Source organism: Poromitra crassiceps, assembly GCF_964638095.1.
Source record: "Poromitra crassiceps genome assembly, chromosome: 3".
NCBI classification, from domain to species: Eukaryota; Metazoa; Chordata; class Actinopteri; order Beryciformes; family Melamphaidae; genus Poromitra; species Poromitra crassiceps.
This window is the reverse complement of record NC_139625.1, coordinates 6,513,468-6,529,576: the sequence shown is the minus strand read 5'-3', so window position 1 is coordinate 6,529,576 and position 16,109 is coordinate 6,513,468. Positions and strand designations below refer to the sequence as shown.

General features: G+C 45.6%; 2 protein-coding genes across 4 annotated transcripts in view; both read right to left on the bottom strand.

Annotated features, from left to right (window-relative positions):
* Positions 1 to 16,109, bottom strand: part of LOC310774159 (uncharacterized protein) — a 794,006-nt gene that overhangs the window by 714,370 nt on the left and 63,527 nt on the right. The window lies entirely within an intron of this gene.
* The window catches only part of fam184aa (family with sequence similarity 184 member Aa), a gene marked incomplete at its 5' end in the record, with an annotated part of 110,190 nt that overhangs the window by 63,963 nt on the left and 30,118 nt on the right, over positions 1 to 16,109 (bottom strand). Inside the window, 2 exons of the mRNA XM_083634256.1 lie at positions 5,156 to 5,341; positions 12,669 to 12,850. Coding sequence (XP_083490382.1) covers positions 5,156 to 5,341; positions 12,669 to 12,850 — 368 coding nt within the window. The remainder of the gene's footprint in view (positions 1 to 5,155; positions 5,342 to 12,668; positions 12,851 to 16,109) is intronic.

The window sequence follows — 16,109 nt, the reverse complement described above, 5'->3', positions numbered from 1 at the left end:
GAAAGTCTGTTTCAAACAGCATGGAGAGGAGGAGTGCATGAGGAAAGTCTGCTTCAAACAGCATGGAGAGGAGGAGTGTATGAGGAAAGTCTGCTTCAAAACCATGGAGAGGAGGAGTGTATGAGGAAAGTCTGCTTCAAACAGCATGGAGAGGAGGAGTGCATGAGGAAAGTCTGCTTCAAACAGCATGGAGAGGAGGAGTGCATGAGGAAAGTCTGCTTCAAAACCATGGAGAGGAGGAGTGCATGAGGAAAGTCTGCTTCAAACAGCATGGAGAGGAGGAGTGTATGAGGAAAGTCTGCTTCAAACAGCATGGAGAGGAGGAGTGTATGAGGAAAGTCTGCTTCAAACAGCATGGAGAGGAGGAGTGTATGAGGAAAGTCTGCTTCAAACAGCATGGAGAGGAGGAGTGTATGAGGAAAGTCTGTTTCAAACAGCATGGAGAGGAGGAGTGTATGAGGAAAGTCTGCTTCAAACAGCATGGAGAGGAGGAGTGTATGAGGAAAGTCTGTTTCAAACAGCATGGAGAGGAGGAGTGTATGAGGAAAGTCTGCTTCAAACAGCATGGAGAGGAGGAGTGCATGAGGAAAGTCTGCTTCAAACAGCATGGAGAGGAGGAGTGCATGAGGAAAGTCTGCTTCAAACAGCATGGAGAGGAGGAGTGTATGAGGAAAGTCTGCTTCAAACAGCATGGAGAGGAGGAGTGTATGAGGAAAGTCTGTTTCAAACAGCATGGAGAGGAGGAGTGTATGAGGAAAGTCTGCTTCAAACAGCATGGAGAGGAGGAGTGTATGAGGAAAGTCTGTTTCAAACAGCATGGAGAGGAGGAGTGTATGAGGAAAGTCTGCTTCAAACAGCATGGAGAGGAGGAGTGCATGAGGAAAGTCTGCTTCAAACAGCATGGAGAGGAGTGTATGAGGAAAGTCTGCTTCAAACAGCATGGAGAGGAGGAGTGCATGAGGAAAGTCTGCTTCAAACAGCATGGAGAGGAGGAGTGTATGAGGAAAGTCTGCTTCAAACAGCATGGAGAGGAGGAGTGTATGAGGAAAGTCTGTTTCAAACAGCATGGAGAGGAGGAGTGCATGAGGAAAGTCTGCTTCAAACAGCATGGAGAGGAGGAGTGTATGAGGAAAGTCTGCTTCAAACAGCATGGAGAGGAGGAGTGTATGAGGAAAGTCTGCTTCAAACAGCATGGAGAGGAGGAGTGTATGAGGAAAGTCTGCTTCAAACAGCATGGAGAGGAGGAGTGCATGAGGCAGTCTGCTTCAAACAGCATGGAGAGGAGGAGTGTATGAGGAAAGTCTGCTTCAAACAGCATGGAGAGGAGGAGTGCATGAGGAAAGTCTGCTTCAAACAGCATGGAGAGGAGGAGTGCATGAGGAAAGTCTGTTTCAAACAGCATGGAGAGGAGGAGTGCATGAGGAAAGTCTGCTTCAAACAGCATGGAGAGGAGGAGTGTATGAGGAAAGTCTGTTTCAAACAGCATGGAGAGGAGGAGTGCATGAGGAAAGTCTGCTTCAAACAGCATGGAGAGGAGGAGTGCATGAGGCAGTCTGCTTCAAACAGCATGGAGAGGAGGAGTGTATGAGGAAAGTCTGCTTCAAACAGCATGGAGAGGAGGAGTGTATGAGGAAAGTCTGTTTCAAACAGCATGGAGAGGAGGAGTGCATGAGGAAAGTCTGCTTCAAACAGCATGGAGAGGAGGAGTGCATGAGGCAGTCTGCTTCAAACAGCATGGAGAGGAGGAGTGTATGAGGAAAGTCTGCTTCAAACAGCATGGAGAGGAGGAGTGTATGAGGAAAGTCTGTTTCAAACAGCATGGAGAGGAGGAGTGCATGAGGAAAGTCTGCTTCAAACAGCATGGAGAGGAGGAGTGCATGAGGAAAGTCTGTTTCAAACAACATGGAGAGGAGGAGTGTATGAGGAAAGTCTGTTTCAAACAGCATGGAGAGGAGGAGTGCATGAGGAAAGTCTGCTTCAAACAGCATGGAGAGGAGGAGTGCATGAGGAAAGTCTGTTTCAAACAGCATGGAGAGGAGGAGTGTATGAGGAAAGTCTGTTTCAAACAGCATGGAGAGGAGGAGTGCATGAGGAAAGTCTGCTTCAAACAGCATGAGAGGAGGAGTGCATGAGGCAGTCTGCTTCAAACAGCATGGAGAGGAGGAGTGTATGAGGAAAGTCTGTTTCAAACAGCATGGAGAGGAGGAGTGCATGAGGAAAGTCTGCTTCAAACAGCATGGAGAGGAGGAGTGCATGAGGAAAGTCTGCTTCAAACAGCATGGAGAGGAGGAGTGCATGAGGAAAGTCTGTTTCAAACAGCATGGAGAGGAGGAGTGTATGAGGAAAGTCTGCTTCAAACAGCATGGAGAGGAGGAGTGCATGAGGAAAGTCTGCTTCAAACAGCATGGAGAGGAGGAGTGCATGAGGAAAGTCTGTTTCAAACAGCATGGAGAGGAGGAGTGCATGAGGAAAGTCTGTTTCAAACAGCATGGAGAGGAGGAGTGCATGAGGAAAGTCTGCTTCAAACAGCATGGAGAGGAGGAGTGCATGAGGAAAGTCTGCTTCAAACAGCATGGAGAGGAGGAGTGCATGAGGAAAGTCTGCTTCAAACAGCATGGAGAGGAGGAGTGCATGAGGAAAGTCTGTTTCAAACAGCATGGAGAGGAGGAGTGTATGAGGAAAGTCTGCTTCAAACAGCATGGAGAGGAGGAGTGCATGAGGAAAGTCTGCTTCAAACAGCATGGAGAGGAGGAGTGCATGAGGAAAGTCTGCTTCAAACAGCATGGAGAGGAGGAGTGCATGAGGAAAGTCTGCTTCAAACAGCATGGAGAGGAGGAGTGCATGAGGAAAGTCTGTTTCAAACAGCATGGAGAGGAGGAGTGTATGAGGAAAGTCTGCTTCAAACAGCATGGAGAGGAGGAGTGCATGAGGAAAGTCTGTTTCAAACAGCATGGAGAGGAGGAGTGTATGAGGAAAGTCTGTTTCAAACAGCATGGAGAGGAGGAGTACATGAGGAAAGTCTGTTTCAAACAGCATGGAGAGGAGGAGTGCATGAGGAAAGTCTGCTTCAAACAGCATGGAGAGGAGGAGTGCATGAGGAAAGTCTGTTTCAAACAGCATGGAGAGGAGGAGTGCATGAGGAAAGTCTGTCTCAAACAGCATGGAGAGGAGGAGTGCATGAGGAAAGTCTGTTTCAAACAGCATGGAGAGGAGGAGTGCATGAGGAAAGTCTGTTTCAAACAGCATGGAGAGGAGGAGTACATGAGGAAAGTCTGTTTCAAACAGCATGGAGAGGAGGAGTGCATGAGGAAAGTCTGCTTCAAACAGCATGGAGAGGAGGAGTGCATGAGGAAAGTCTGTTTCAAACAGCATGGAGAGGAGGAGTGCATGAGGAAAGTCTGCTTCAAACAGCATGGAGAGGAGGAGTGCATGAGGAAAGTCTGCTTCAAACAGCATGGAGAGGAGGAGTGTATGAGGAAAGTCTGTTTCAAACAGCATGGAGAGGAGGAGTGCATGAGGAAAGTCTGCTTCAAACAGCATGGAGAGGAGGAGTGCATGAGGAAAGTCTGTTTCAAACAGCATGGAGAGGAGGAGTGTATGAGGAAAGTCTGTTTCAAACAGCATGGAGAGGAGGAGTGCATGAGGAAAGTCTGCTTCAAACAGCATGGAGAGGAGGAGTGCATGAGGAAAGTCTGCTTCAAACAGCATGGAGAGGAGGAGTGCATGAGGAAAGTCTGCTTCAAACAGCATGAAGAGGAGGAGTGCATGAGGAAAGTCTGCTTCAAACAGCATGGAGAGGAGGAGTGCATGAGGAAAGTCTGCTTCAAACAGCATGGAGAGGAGGAGTGTATGAGGAAAGTCTGTTTCAAACAGCATGGAGAGGAGGAGTGCATGAGGAAAGTCTGCTTCAAACAGCATGGAGAGGAGGAGTGCATGAGGAAAGTCTGTTTCAAACAGCATGGAGAGGAGGAGTGCATGAGGAAAGTCTGCTTCAAACAGCATGGAGAGGAGGAGTGTATGAGGAAAGTCTGCTTCAAACAGCATGGAGAGGAGGAGTGCATGAGGAAAGTCTGCTTCAAACAGCATGGAGAGGAGGAGTGCATGAGGAAAGTCTGTTTCAAACAGCATGGAGAGGAGGAGTGCATGAGGAAAGTCTGTTTCAAACAGCATGGAGAGGAGGAGTGCATGAGGAAAGTCTGTTTCAAACAGCATGGAGAGGAGGAGTGCATGAGGAAAGTCTGCTTCAAACAGCATGGAGAGGAGGAGTGCATGAGGAAAGTCTGTTTCAAACAGCATGGAGAGGAGGAGTGTATGAGGAAAGTCTGTTTCAAACAGCATGGAGAGGAGGAGTGCATGAGGAAAGTCTGCTTCAAACAGCATGGAGAGGAGGAGTGCATGAGGAAAGTCTGCTTCAAACAGCATGGAGAGGAGGAGTGCATGAGGAAAGTCTGCTTCAAACAGCATGGAGAGGAGGAGTGTATGAGGAAAGTCTGTGTCAAACAGCATGGAGAGGAGGAGTGTATGAGGAAAGTCTGCTTCAAACAGCATGGAGAGGAGGAGTGTATGAGGAAAGTCTGTTTCAAACAGCATGGAGAGGAGGAGTGCATGAGGAAAGTCTGTTTCAAACAGCATGGAGAGGAGGAGTGTATGAGGAAAGTCTGCTTCAAACAGCATGGAGAGGAGGAGTGCATGAGGAAAGTCTGCTTCAAACAGCATGGAGAGGAGGAGTGTATGAGGAAAGTCTGCTTCAAACAGCATGGAGAGGAGGAGTGTATGAGGAAAGTCTGCTTCAAACAGCATGGAGAGGAGGAGTGTATGAGGAAAGTCTGCTTCAAACAGCATGGAGAGGAGGAGTGTATGAGGAAAGTCTGCTTCAAACAGCATGGAGAGGAGGAGTGTATGAGGAAAAAAGAGAAAAGAAGAGACAGACATGCAGTGATTTCAACTAAGAAAAAAAATTCAGATTATGTTTTGTTTTGGTCTGAGTGAAATGTTCTATGGTTTCTCCTGGTTCTAAATGTAGCTGAATCGCTTGGTTTGACCAAGTAAAACAATTTTTACAAGTATTTTATAAAATGTCTATGGAAAAATGAATGGCGGATGAAATCCCTTAGTGTGTATGCCGAACGCAGAAGAAAATGTGACGTCTACCCACCACCATGAGGAGCTTCTGCTCATGCTCTTTCTCCTGCGTGGCCTCCTCCCTCATGGCCTGGTGTTTCCCCTCCATCTCCTCCAGAGCTCGGACCTGCTCCTCCTTCAAGCCCTGGGCCTCCTCCTCGTAGCGTTCCCTCAGCCTGGACAGCTCCTTCTCATAAACCTGGTGCTCCTCTCGCAGAGCCTGGGGAGACCAACATGGAAATGGGCCATTAGTATTTTCAGAGATGGGAAACGTCCAAAATCACATATTTTCAGAGATGGGAAAACTACACATTTTACTTAAAGGATGGCTTTACCGATTTTCAACCAGATTTGTATCCTTACAATGTCAGTAGTATGAGTAGATGGGCAGCCTTTACCTCCCCTCAGTAAACCCTCTTGGCCGTACTCCCTTATCATTCACATTTTTAGTACACCGCTCTGACGCGTTTTACGTCACGACTGCGTCAGAGCGGTGTACCACACACTCGGAAGAGCTATACCTTAAAACTACAACTCTTTTGTGTGTGTGTGCCGCCTCTAGGGGGCCTCCACGCGCCTCCACAGCTCTGAAATCAAAACACCCCGTCAGCCATCTTTTCAGCCCCGCATCGACTGCTAGCTAACTTAGCTCACCATGGCTCAACCATGGCCGAAGGAAATATTCCTGCTGGAATTGAAGAGTTTGATATGGATGAAGACGATTTCCAAAGTGTGCTAATAAACTCTGACATTCAGGGCTACTTAACGCCATATGAGCCAGACTACAGTGCAGAGGAATTGTGCCGTATGGAAGGAGAGGCAGTTGAGCAGGCCGCCGGAGACGAACCACAGCCCGGCCCCGAGGCTGCCCGTCCCGGGGACAAATCCTGCTTTGTGCCGCTGCCGCAAATGTGCTCCGATGGATCTAACGAGGTAACGAGGTATTGCAAGGCCGATTTTAAGATTAAATACTCTCCGACAACAATGCTACAGCGAGTAATTTGAAATGTGATATCCTTTGCAGAGTGGAATTCATTTCTGATTTTATTTCGGCGTGTTTTGGCCGTGTTTTTTCGCCGGCGGAACACACACTGAAAGCTTATTGCACACATAGCCTAATAAACACAAAGCCCACAATGTTTCTTTTATTTTCTACACTTCTGACTGGCTTGAGGGGATTGATTGTGCCATGACCGTTAATGCAGTAGCCTACGAGACGGCGATCGAGCACCGTGCAAAAACTTCACCAGCGGTGAAAACGACAATCAGCCCAGCCGTGCGTCCTCGGTTCATGTGCCCCAGCCAGGTTGGGCATGATGGTCTGGTTGCGGTCGATGTCCGTGCACAGAGGGGTGGAGATGGTCTGATAAAGCCGTGCTCCAGTATGCGGTATGACTGGGCATGGCTGGAAGACGAGCGGCGCAGCGCGGCTGCTGCCCATATCCAAAAGCACATGGTGTCACACGGTATCAGACAGCATTGATGTTGTGCGTAGAAGAGTGTGACAACGGGCTGATCGACGCGTTTACGGCTGCATTCCTACCACGGCAGTTTCCACAACTCTCCAAGAAAATGGTTAGCCCCTAGGCTACTACAGGATTTATTCATACGCCAATCCAGGCGATTGGTGAATTACATGTATATAAACCCTAACGGCACTATGTAGCCTATACATACAGCCTACAGCCTAAAAAGTTTGTTAAATTGCGATGTTTTGCCTTAATTCATAAATATTAATGCCGCCAAATAATACATTGGGTCAGGTTGGGAACTAATAGGTATATTTCTCCTTGATGCATAAAAAAACAAAAAACAAAAACAAAAACGATCAATTTCCCGAGGTTCCCGGGAAAGAGGGTTTCATTTCCCGTTTCCCGGTATGCCTCATTTTCGGGAAAAATATTAAACCCTAGTGGACAAGGCATGGTAGGCTAGAGAGGAGCATGTGCGCTCTGTTTCTAGTTAATATAATTTGAAGACGGGCGTCCGGGTAGTGTAGCGGTAGATTCCCTGCCTACCAACACGAGGGTCGCAGGTTCGCACCCCATGTTACCTCCAGCTTGGTCGGGCGTCCATACAGGCACGATTGGCTGTGCCTGAGGGTGGGAAGCTGGATTAGGGGTATGTGTCCTGGTCGCTGCACTAGCGCCTCTTCTGGTCAGTCGGGGCGCCTGGTCGGGGCGGAAGGGAACTGGTGGGAATAGCATGATCCTCCCACGTGCTACGTCCTGCCGGTGAAGCTCCCCGTCAGGTGAAAAGAAGCGGCTGGCAACTGCGCATGTGCCGGAGGAAGATATACAAATTGAAGACTATTAAACTTAAAAGGTCGTCTCCAAAGATGTTTTAAGATGTATAAAGACTATACTTTGATTAATAATTTGGGTGATATGGTACAAAAAAGGTGCATAGTGCATAATGCATAATGCATAATGCGTGAAAGCTGGGAGAGCACGAGACGAGAGAGACAAACAACTCCGTAAAGTACAGACACCTGTATAAATCCTACTTAAATACAGTAACAAAGTATTTGTACTTAGTTACTTCCCATCTGGTTATTTTATATCAATTTTGTTGTATCAGTCTAATAGCCTGTAACACGGCTACTACTGCTACTAGCTAGTAGTAATAGGATACCTGCCAACGACCACAGTAATGGAGCCCCCTAGCTTAAGAATTTCACGCGTGTTTGTGCTGGTCATCAGTAGTAGTACCTGTTCTAGTTGTAGTACTTGTTGTTTGTGCTGGTCATCAGTAGTAATACCTGTTCTAGTTGTAGTACTTGTTGTTTGTGCTGGTCATCGGTAGTAATACCTGTTCTAGTTGTAGTACTTGTTGTTTGTGCTGGTCATCGGTAGTAATACCTGTTCTAGTTGCAGTACTTGTTGTTTGTGCTGGTCATCTTTACTTTACTTTACTTTACTTTACTTTATTTCATTTGGCAGACGCCTTTCTCCAAAGCGACGTACATACAGAAAATAACAACCATAAAATCATGTAACATACATAGTGGAAACAGAGATAAGGGAAAAAGATAAATACAATAAAAGCCAAGAAACAAATAAACAGACAGTTGAAGGTACGTGGGCAGCATGTTAAGGGTGATGGAAAGGGAAGGTTAGGGGGAGGTGAAATGGAGGGAAAAGAGATGGGTTTTTAACCGATTGCGGAAGATGGGGAGAGATTCGGATGTCCTGACTAGGGGGGGGAGCTCGTTCCACCATTTGGGGGCGAGACAGGAAAAGAGGCGAGATTGAGAGCGGCCCTTAAGCCCGCGAAGCAAGGGGGGGGCGAGACGGCTTGCGCTAGTGGAGGGGCGGAGGGAGCGGTGGGAGGGTTGGAACGTGACCAAGGTTTGAAGGTATTGGGGGGCAGTTGAGTGGACAGCTCTGAATGTGAGGACAAGGGTTTTGAATTTGATGCGTGACAGGATGGGGAGCCAGTGGAGGTCACGGAGGAGGGGGGTGACGTGAGAGAATTTGGGTTGGTTGAAAACAAGGCGGGCAGCAGAATTCTGGATGAGTTGAAGGGGTTGGATTGCAGAGGAGGGGAGACCGGCTAGGAGAACATTGCAATAATCAAGTCTAGATAAAACCATGGCCTGGACTAAAATTTGGGTTGCTTCGGAGGTTAAAAAAGGGCGGATCTTTCTAATGTTAAAGAGGGAGAATCTACAGGAACGTGCCAGTGCTGTAATGTGGGCAGAGAAAGATAGTTGATTGTCGATGGTGATTCCGAGATTTTTGGCAGATTGGGAGGGGAGGACGGTGGTGTTGTCGATGGATAGGGACAGATCGGATAGGGGGGAGTCGTTGCAGGGGAAGAAGAGGAGTTCGGTTTTGTCGGGGTTGAGTTTGAGATGGTGAGACGACATCCAGTTGCTAATATCTTTGAGGCAGGCAGAGATACGGGAAGAGATATTAGAGTCGGAGGGGGGGAAGGAGAGATAGAGTTGTGTGTCGTCAGCGTAGGAGTGATAGGAGAACCCGTGAGAGGAAATGACGTGACCCAGAGATCTCATGTAGAGAAGGAAGAGGAAGGGACCTAAGACAGAACCCTGGGGAACACCCGTGGTGAGAGTGCAGGGGTCCGAAAGAGTTCCTCTCCAGAGGACCTGAAAAGAGCGAGTAGATAGGTAGGAGGAAAACCATGAAAGTGCAGAGCCGGTGATACCAAGGTCGGATAGGGTGGAAAGTAGAATTTGGTGGTTGATGGTGTCAAAAGCAGCAGACAGATCGAGAAGTATGAGAACGGAGGAGAGTGATGAAGCTTTGGCGGAGTGAAGGGCGGAGGTGACAGAAAGAAGAGCTGTTTCAGTGGAATGTGCAGGTTTGAAACCAGATTGAAGGGGGTCAGAGAGGTTGTGAAGGGAGAGATAGGAGGATAATTGACCAGATACTGTGCGTTCGAGTGATTTGGAGATGAAAGAAAGGAGGGAGACGGGGCGGTAGTTGTTGATGGCGGAGGGGTCGAGGGACGGTTTCTTGAGGAGTGGTTTGATTATGGCTGTTTTTAGGGCAGAGGGGAAAATACCAGAGGAGAGGGAGGAGTTGATGAGGGAGGTGAGATAGGGAGCAATGTCAGGGGAGATGGACTGAAGGAGGGGTGAGGGGATGGGATCGAGGGGGCAGGAGGTGGCACGGGCTGAAAGAATGATTTTGAGGAGATCATCTGAGGAGAGGGGAGAGAAGAATGACATGGAGGCAGGAGGTTGTGAAGAAGAGGAGGTGAGAGAAGGGGTGAGGAGGGATGGTGAGGGAAATGATGAGCTAATGGCAGCGACCTTATTGATGAAGAAGGAGGAGAAATCGTTGGCAGAAAGGGAAGAGGGAGGGGGCGGAGGAGGCGGATTGAGGAGGGACGTGAATGTCTGGAAGAGTTTGCGGGGATTAGAAGCAGAGGATTGAATAGTGGAAATGTAGAAGGAGGATTTGGCAGAAGAAATGGAGGAGGTGAAGTTGGAGAGGGAGAGGTGATAAGCGGCGAGGTCATTGGGGTTGTGAGATTTTTTCCATGTTCTTTCTGAGGTGCGGAGTCGGGAGCGGTTGGTGCGGAGAGGTTCGGTGAGCCAGGGTGCAGGGGGAGAGGGGCGGGCAGGTTTGGTAGAGAGTGGGCAGAGGGAGTCAAGGGCAGAGGAGAGAGAGGAGATGAGGGTGAGTGAGGCTTCATCAGGGGATAGGAGAGAGAATTGATCGGCGGGGGGGAGGAGGGAGAGGGTGGCGGAGGATAGGGATGAGGGTGAGAGAGATTTGAGGTTGCGCCGGGAGGAAATGGGGAGAGAAGGGGGAGGGTGAGAGGTGGGAGGGGAGATTGGGAGGGAGAAGGAAATGAAGAAGTGATCGGAAACATGGAGAGGGGTGACTGAGAGGTTGGAGATGCAGCAGGAACGGGTGAAGATGAGGTCAAGGAGGTTACCGGCTTTATGGGTGGGAGGGGAGGAAGATAGTGACAGATCTAAAGATGAAAAGAAGTTGAGAAAGGGGGTAGAGAGAAGAGTTAAGTGTGGGATGTTAAAATCTCCCATGAGGGTCAGTGGGGTGTCTTCAGGAAAGAGGGAGAGGAGGGTGTGTAGATCTTCAAGGAATGTGCAGAGGGGTCCAGGTGGGCGGTAGATGATGATTATGATAAGTTTGATGGGAAGGGTAATAGTGACGGAGTGGGATTCGAAGGAGGAAATAGAAAGGTGGGAAAGAGGTGAGACAGAATAAGACCAGGTGGAGGAGATAAGAATGCCCGTGCCACCCCCGCGTCCGGAGGGTCTGGGGGTATGGGAGAAGGAAAATGCGGATGAGAGGGCGGCAGGAGTGGCAGTATTTTCGGGGGTGATCCAGGTTTCAGTGAGTGCAAGAAAGTGAAGTGACAGAGAAAGGGCGTGGGCAGATATGATGTCCGGTTTATTGACAGCAGACTGGCAGTTCCAGAGACCTCCCTCAATATTAAAAAGGTTGTTACAGAATGGAGGGGGGGAGGGGGAGGAGGGGACGGATATGAGGTTGTTAATATTAATGCCTTTTTTTGAAAAAATTTCGGCAGGGTGAAGGTAAGTGGGAGGGGGGCGAGGGCGGAGCAGAGTAGGGATAGGTAGAGCAGTAATGGGGGAGGGGGAGCAGGGCAGGGGAGTTTTTCTGTGTTTAGGTAGATGTTGGCTAAAGGTGAAGGGGGAGGGCGGGGGTGGGGGGGGGAGCGAAGTTGAAATAAACAGTGCAATAATGGGGAGGGGGGGAGTAGGGCGGGGGAGATTTGCTGAGATCAGGTTGGGATGGATGTTGACTGTGGATATGGGGGGGATAGCGGGGGAGGGGGGGGCTGGAGTGTTTTGTTGAAACTGGCCGGAAGTGACCAATAGGGGAGATGGACCTGAAAGTCAAGCGCGAGGGGTAGCGGACGCTTTGACGGCCAGGGCACGATGGAGATTGGCAGCAAGCATTTGTAAGCCTAGCATGCTCGGATGAAGTCCGTCGGGAGAATAAAAAGAGGAGCGCTCCCAGAACAGAGTGAAATTGTGGATGAAAGTGATGCTGTGAGTGATGCAGACGGAGTGGAGCCAGGTGTGGAGAGCGAGCAGGCGACTGAAGTACATGTCGCCGCGACGGAACGTTGGAATGGGACCAGAGAGGAAAATGGATTTTCCAGTGTTGTTGAGCAGGCCGAAAAGAGTGACAAAATGTTTTTTCGTCAGTTCAGACTGTTGCTTGTTGACATCGTTGGACCCAATGTGGACTATTATTTTCTTTATTGTTGGCGGCATTGTGACTATGATTGCTGGGAGTCTATTGATGATGTCCGTCGTGGTGGCACCGGGAAAACAATGTGTGACTGTGTTAATGAAGCGGAGATTCCGGGTTATGGAGTCGCCGATTATCAGCACAGTGGGAGGTATGAGACGGGGCAGGAGGGATGGACGCGAGTGAGAAGGATAAGCGGGGGGGTTTGTGGATGAGACGCGGGAGGGGGGGAGGAGGGTATTTGACAAATTATTACTGGATGATGATGGTGGGATAACGTGCTTGGAGAGAACAAGTGCTGGAGGAGCACTCATCGGTAGTAGTACCTGTTCTAGTTGCAGTACTTGTTGTTTGTGCTGGTCATCGGTAGTAGTACCTGTTCTAGTTGCAGTACTTGTTGTTTGTGCTGGTCATCAGTAGTAGTACCTGTTCTAGTTGCAGTACTTGTTGTTTGTGCTGGTCATCAGTAGTAGTACCTGTTCTAGTTGCAGTACTTGTTGTTTGTGCTGGTCATCGGTAGTAAGACCTGTTCTAGTTGTAGTACTTGTTTTTTGTGCTGGTCATCAGTAGTAGTACCTGTTCTAGTTGCAGTACTTGTTGTTTGTGCTGGTCATCAGTAGTAGTACCTGTTCTAGTTGCAGTACTTGTTGTTTGTGCTGGTCATCGGTAGTAATACCTGTTCTAGTTGCAGTACTTGTTGTTTGTGCTGGTCATCGGTAGTAGTACCTGTTCTAGTTGCAGTACTTGTTGTTTGTGCTGGTCATCAGTAGTAATACCTGTTCTAGTTGTAGTATTGTTGTTTGTGCTGGTCATCAGTAGTAGTACCTCTTCTAGTTGCAATACTTGTTGTCTCTGCAGGTCATCAGTAGCTTGGCTCTGGTTCATCAGAGCTTCTCTCTCCTCCTCCAGCCTGCTGATCTTCTCCTTCAGCCGGTTCTGCTCCTGGTCCAGGTCTCTGATGGTGGCCTCATGGGACATCTGGGTGGCCTGTAATGAGCCGATCTGACCTGGAAACAGGCAAACCACACCTAAGACACGGGACCTCTGGGTGGCACATTTCTTACTGGCTCTGTGGAGTATTTCAGTAGGTATAATAATAGAACATTTCTTACTGGCTCTGTGGGGTATTTCAGTAGGTATAATATCATAGATAGACCATTTCTTACTGGCTTTATGCAGTATTTCAATAGGTATAATATTATGATAGAACATTTCTTACTGGCTCTGTGGAGTATTTCAGTAGGTATAATAATAGAACATTAATTTTCTTACTGGCTCTGTGGGGTATTTCAATAGGTATAATATCATAGATAGAACATTTCTTACTGGCTCTGTGCAGTATTTCAGTAGTTATAATATTATAATAGAACATTTACTGGCTTTGTGCAGTATTTCAATAGGTATAATATTATAATAGAACATTTCTTACTGGCTCTGTGCAGTATTTCAGTAGGTATAATATTATAATAGAACATTTACTGGCTTTGTGCAGTATTTCAATAGGTATAATATATATTAGAACATTTACTGGCTTTGTGCAGTATTTCAGTAGGTATAATATTATAATAGAACATTTCTTACTGGCTCTGTGGAGTATTTCAGTAGGTATAATAATAGAACATGTCTTACTGGCTTTGTGCAGTATTTCAGTAGGTATAATATTATAATAGAACATTTCTTACTGGCTTTGTGCAGTATTTCAGTAGGTATAATAATAGAACATGTCTTACTGGCTCTGTGGAGTATTTCAGTAGGTATAATAATAGAACATTTCTTACTGGCTCTGTGGAGTATTTCAGTAGGTATAATAATAGAACATGTCTTACTGGCTCTGTGCAGTATTTCAGTAGGTATAATATTATAATAGAACATTTCTTACTGGCTTTGTGCAGTATTTCAGTAGGTATAATAATAGAACATGTCTTACTGGCTCTGTGGAGTATTTCAGTAGGTATAATAATAGAACATTTCTTACTGGCTCTGTGGAGTATTTCAGTAGGTATAATAATAGAACATTTCTTACTGGCTCTGTGGAGTATTTCAGTAGGTATAATAATAGAACATTTCTTACTGGCTTTGTGCAGTATTTCAATAGGTATAATATTATAATAGAACATTTCTTACTGGCTCTGTGGAGTATTTCAGTAGGTATAATAATAGAACATTTCTTACTGGCTTTGTGCAGTATTTCAATAGGTATAATATATATTAGAACATTTACTGGCTTTGTGCAGTATTTCAGTAGGTATAATATTATAATAGAACATTTCTTACTGGCTCTGTGGAGTATTTCAGTAGGTATAATAATAGAACATGTCTTACTGGCTCTGTGGAGTATTTCAGTAGGTATAATAATAGAACATGTCTTACTGGCTCTGTGGAGTATTTCAGTAGGTATAATAATAGAACATGTCTTACTGGCTCTGTGGAGTATTTCAGTAGGTATAATATTATAATAGAACATGTCTTACTGGCTCTGTGGAGTATTTCAGTAGGTATAATATTATAATAGAACATGTCTTACTGGCTCTGTGGAGTATTTCAGTAGGTATAATAATAGAACATGTCTTACTGGCTCTGTGGAGTATTTCAGTAGGTATAATAATAGAACATGTCTTACTGGCTCTGTGGAGTATTTCAGTAGGTATAATAATAGAACATGTCTTACTGGCTCTGTGGAGTATTTCAGTAGGTATAATAATAGAACATTTCTTACTGGCTCTGTGGAGTATTTCAGTAGGTATAATAATAGAACATGTCTTACTGGCTCTGTGGAGTATTTCAGTAGGTATAATAATAGAACATTTCTTACTGGCTCTGTGGAGTATTTCAGTAGGTATAATAATAGAACATGTCTTACTGGCTCTGTGGAGTATTTCAGTAGGTATAATAATATAACATTTCTTACTGGCTTTGTGCAGTATTTCAGTAGGTATAATATTATAATAGAACATGTCTTACTGGCTCTGTGGAGTATTTCAGTAGGTATAATAATAGAACATTTCTTACTGGCTCTGTGGAGTATTTCAGTAGGTATAATAATAGAACATTTCTTACTGGCTTTGTGCAGTATTTCAGTAGGTATAATATTATAATAGAACATGTCTTACTGGCTCTGTGGAGTATTTCAGTAGGTATAATAATAGAACATGTCTTACTGGCTCTGTGGAGTATTTCAGTAGGTATAATAATAGAACATGTCTTACTGGCTTTGTGCAGTATTTCAGTAGGTATAATAATAGAACATGTCTTACTGGCTCTGTGCAGTATTTCAGTAGGTATAATAATAGAACATGTCTTACTGGCTCTGTGGAGTATTTCAGTAGGTATAATAATAGAACATTTCTTACTGGCTCTGTGGAGTATTTCAGTAGGTATAATAATAGAACATTTCTTACTGGCTCTGTGCAGTATTTCAGTAGGTATAATAATAGAACATGTCTTACTGGCTCTGTGGAGTATTTCAGTAGGTATAATAATAGAACATTTCTTACTGGCTCTGTGGAGTATTTCAGTAGGTATAATAATAGAACATTTCTTACTGGCTTTGTGCAGTATTTCAATAGGTATAATATATATTAGAACATTTACTGGCTTTGTGCAGTATTTCAGTAGGTATAATATTATAATAGAACATTTCTTACTGGCTCTGTGGAGTATTTCAATAGGTATAATAATAGAACATGTCTTACTGGCTCTGTGGAGTATTTCAGTAGGTATAATAATAGAACATGTCTTACTGGCTCTGTGGAGTATTTCAGTAGGTATAATAATAGAACATTTCTTACTGGCTCTGTGGAGTATTTCAGTAGGTATAATAATAGAACATGTCTTACTGGCTCTGTGGAGTATTTCAGTAGGTATAATAATAGAACATGTCTTACTGGCTCTGTGGAGTATTTCAGTAGGTATAATAATAGAACATTTCTTACTGGCTTTGTGCAGTATTTCAGTAGGTATAATATTATAATAGAACATTTCTTACTGGCTCTGTGGAGTATTTCAGTAGGTATAATATTATAATAGAACATTTCTTACTGGCTTTGTGCAGTATTTCAGTAGGTATAATAATAGAACATTTCTTACTGGCTCTGTGGAGTATTTCAGTAGGTATAATAATAGAACATGTCTTACTGGCTCTGTGCAGTATTTCAGTAGGTATAATAATAGAACATTTCTTACTGGCTCTGTGGAGTATTTCAGTAGGTATAATATTATAATAGAACATGTCTTACTGGCTTTGTGCAGTATTTCAGTAGGTATAAT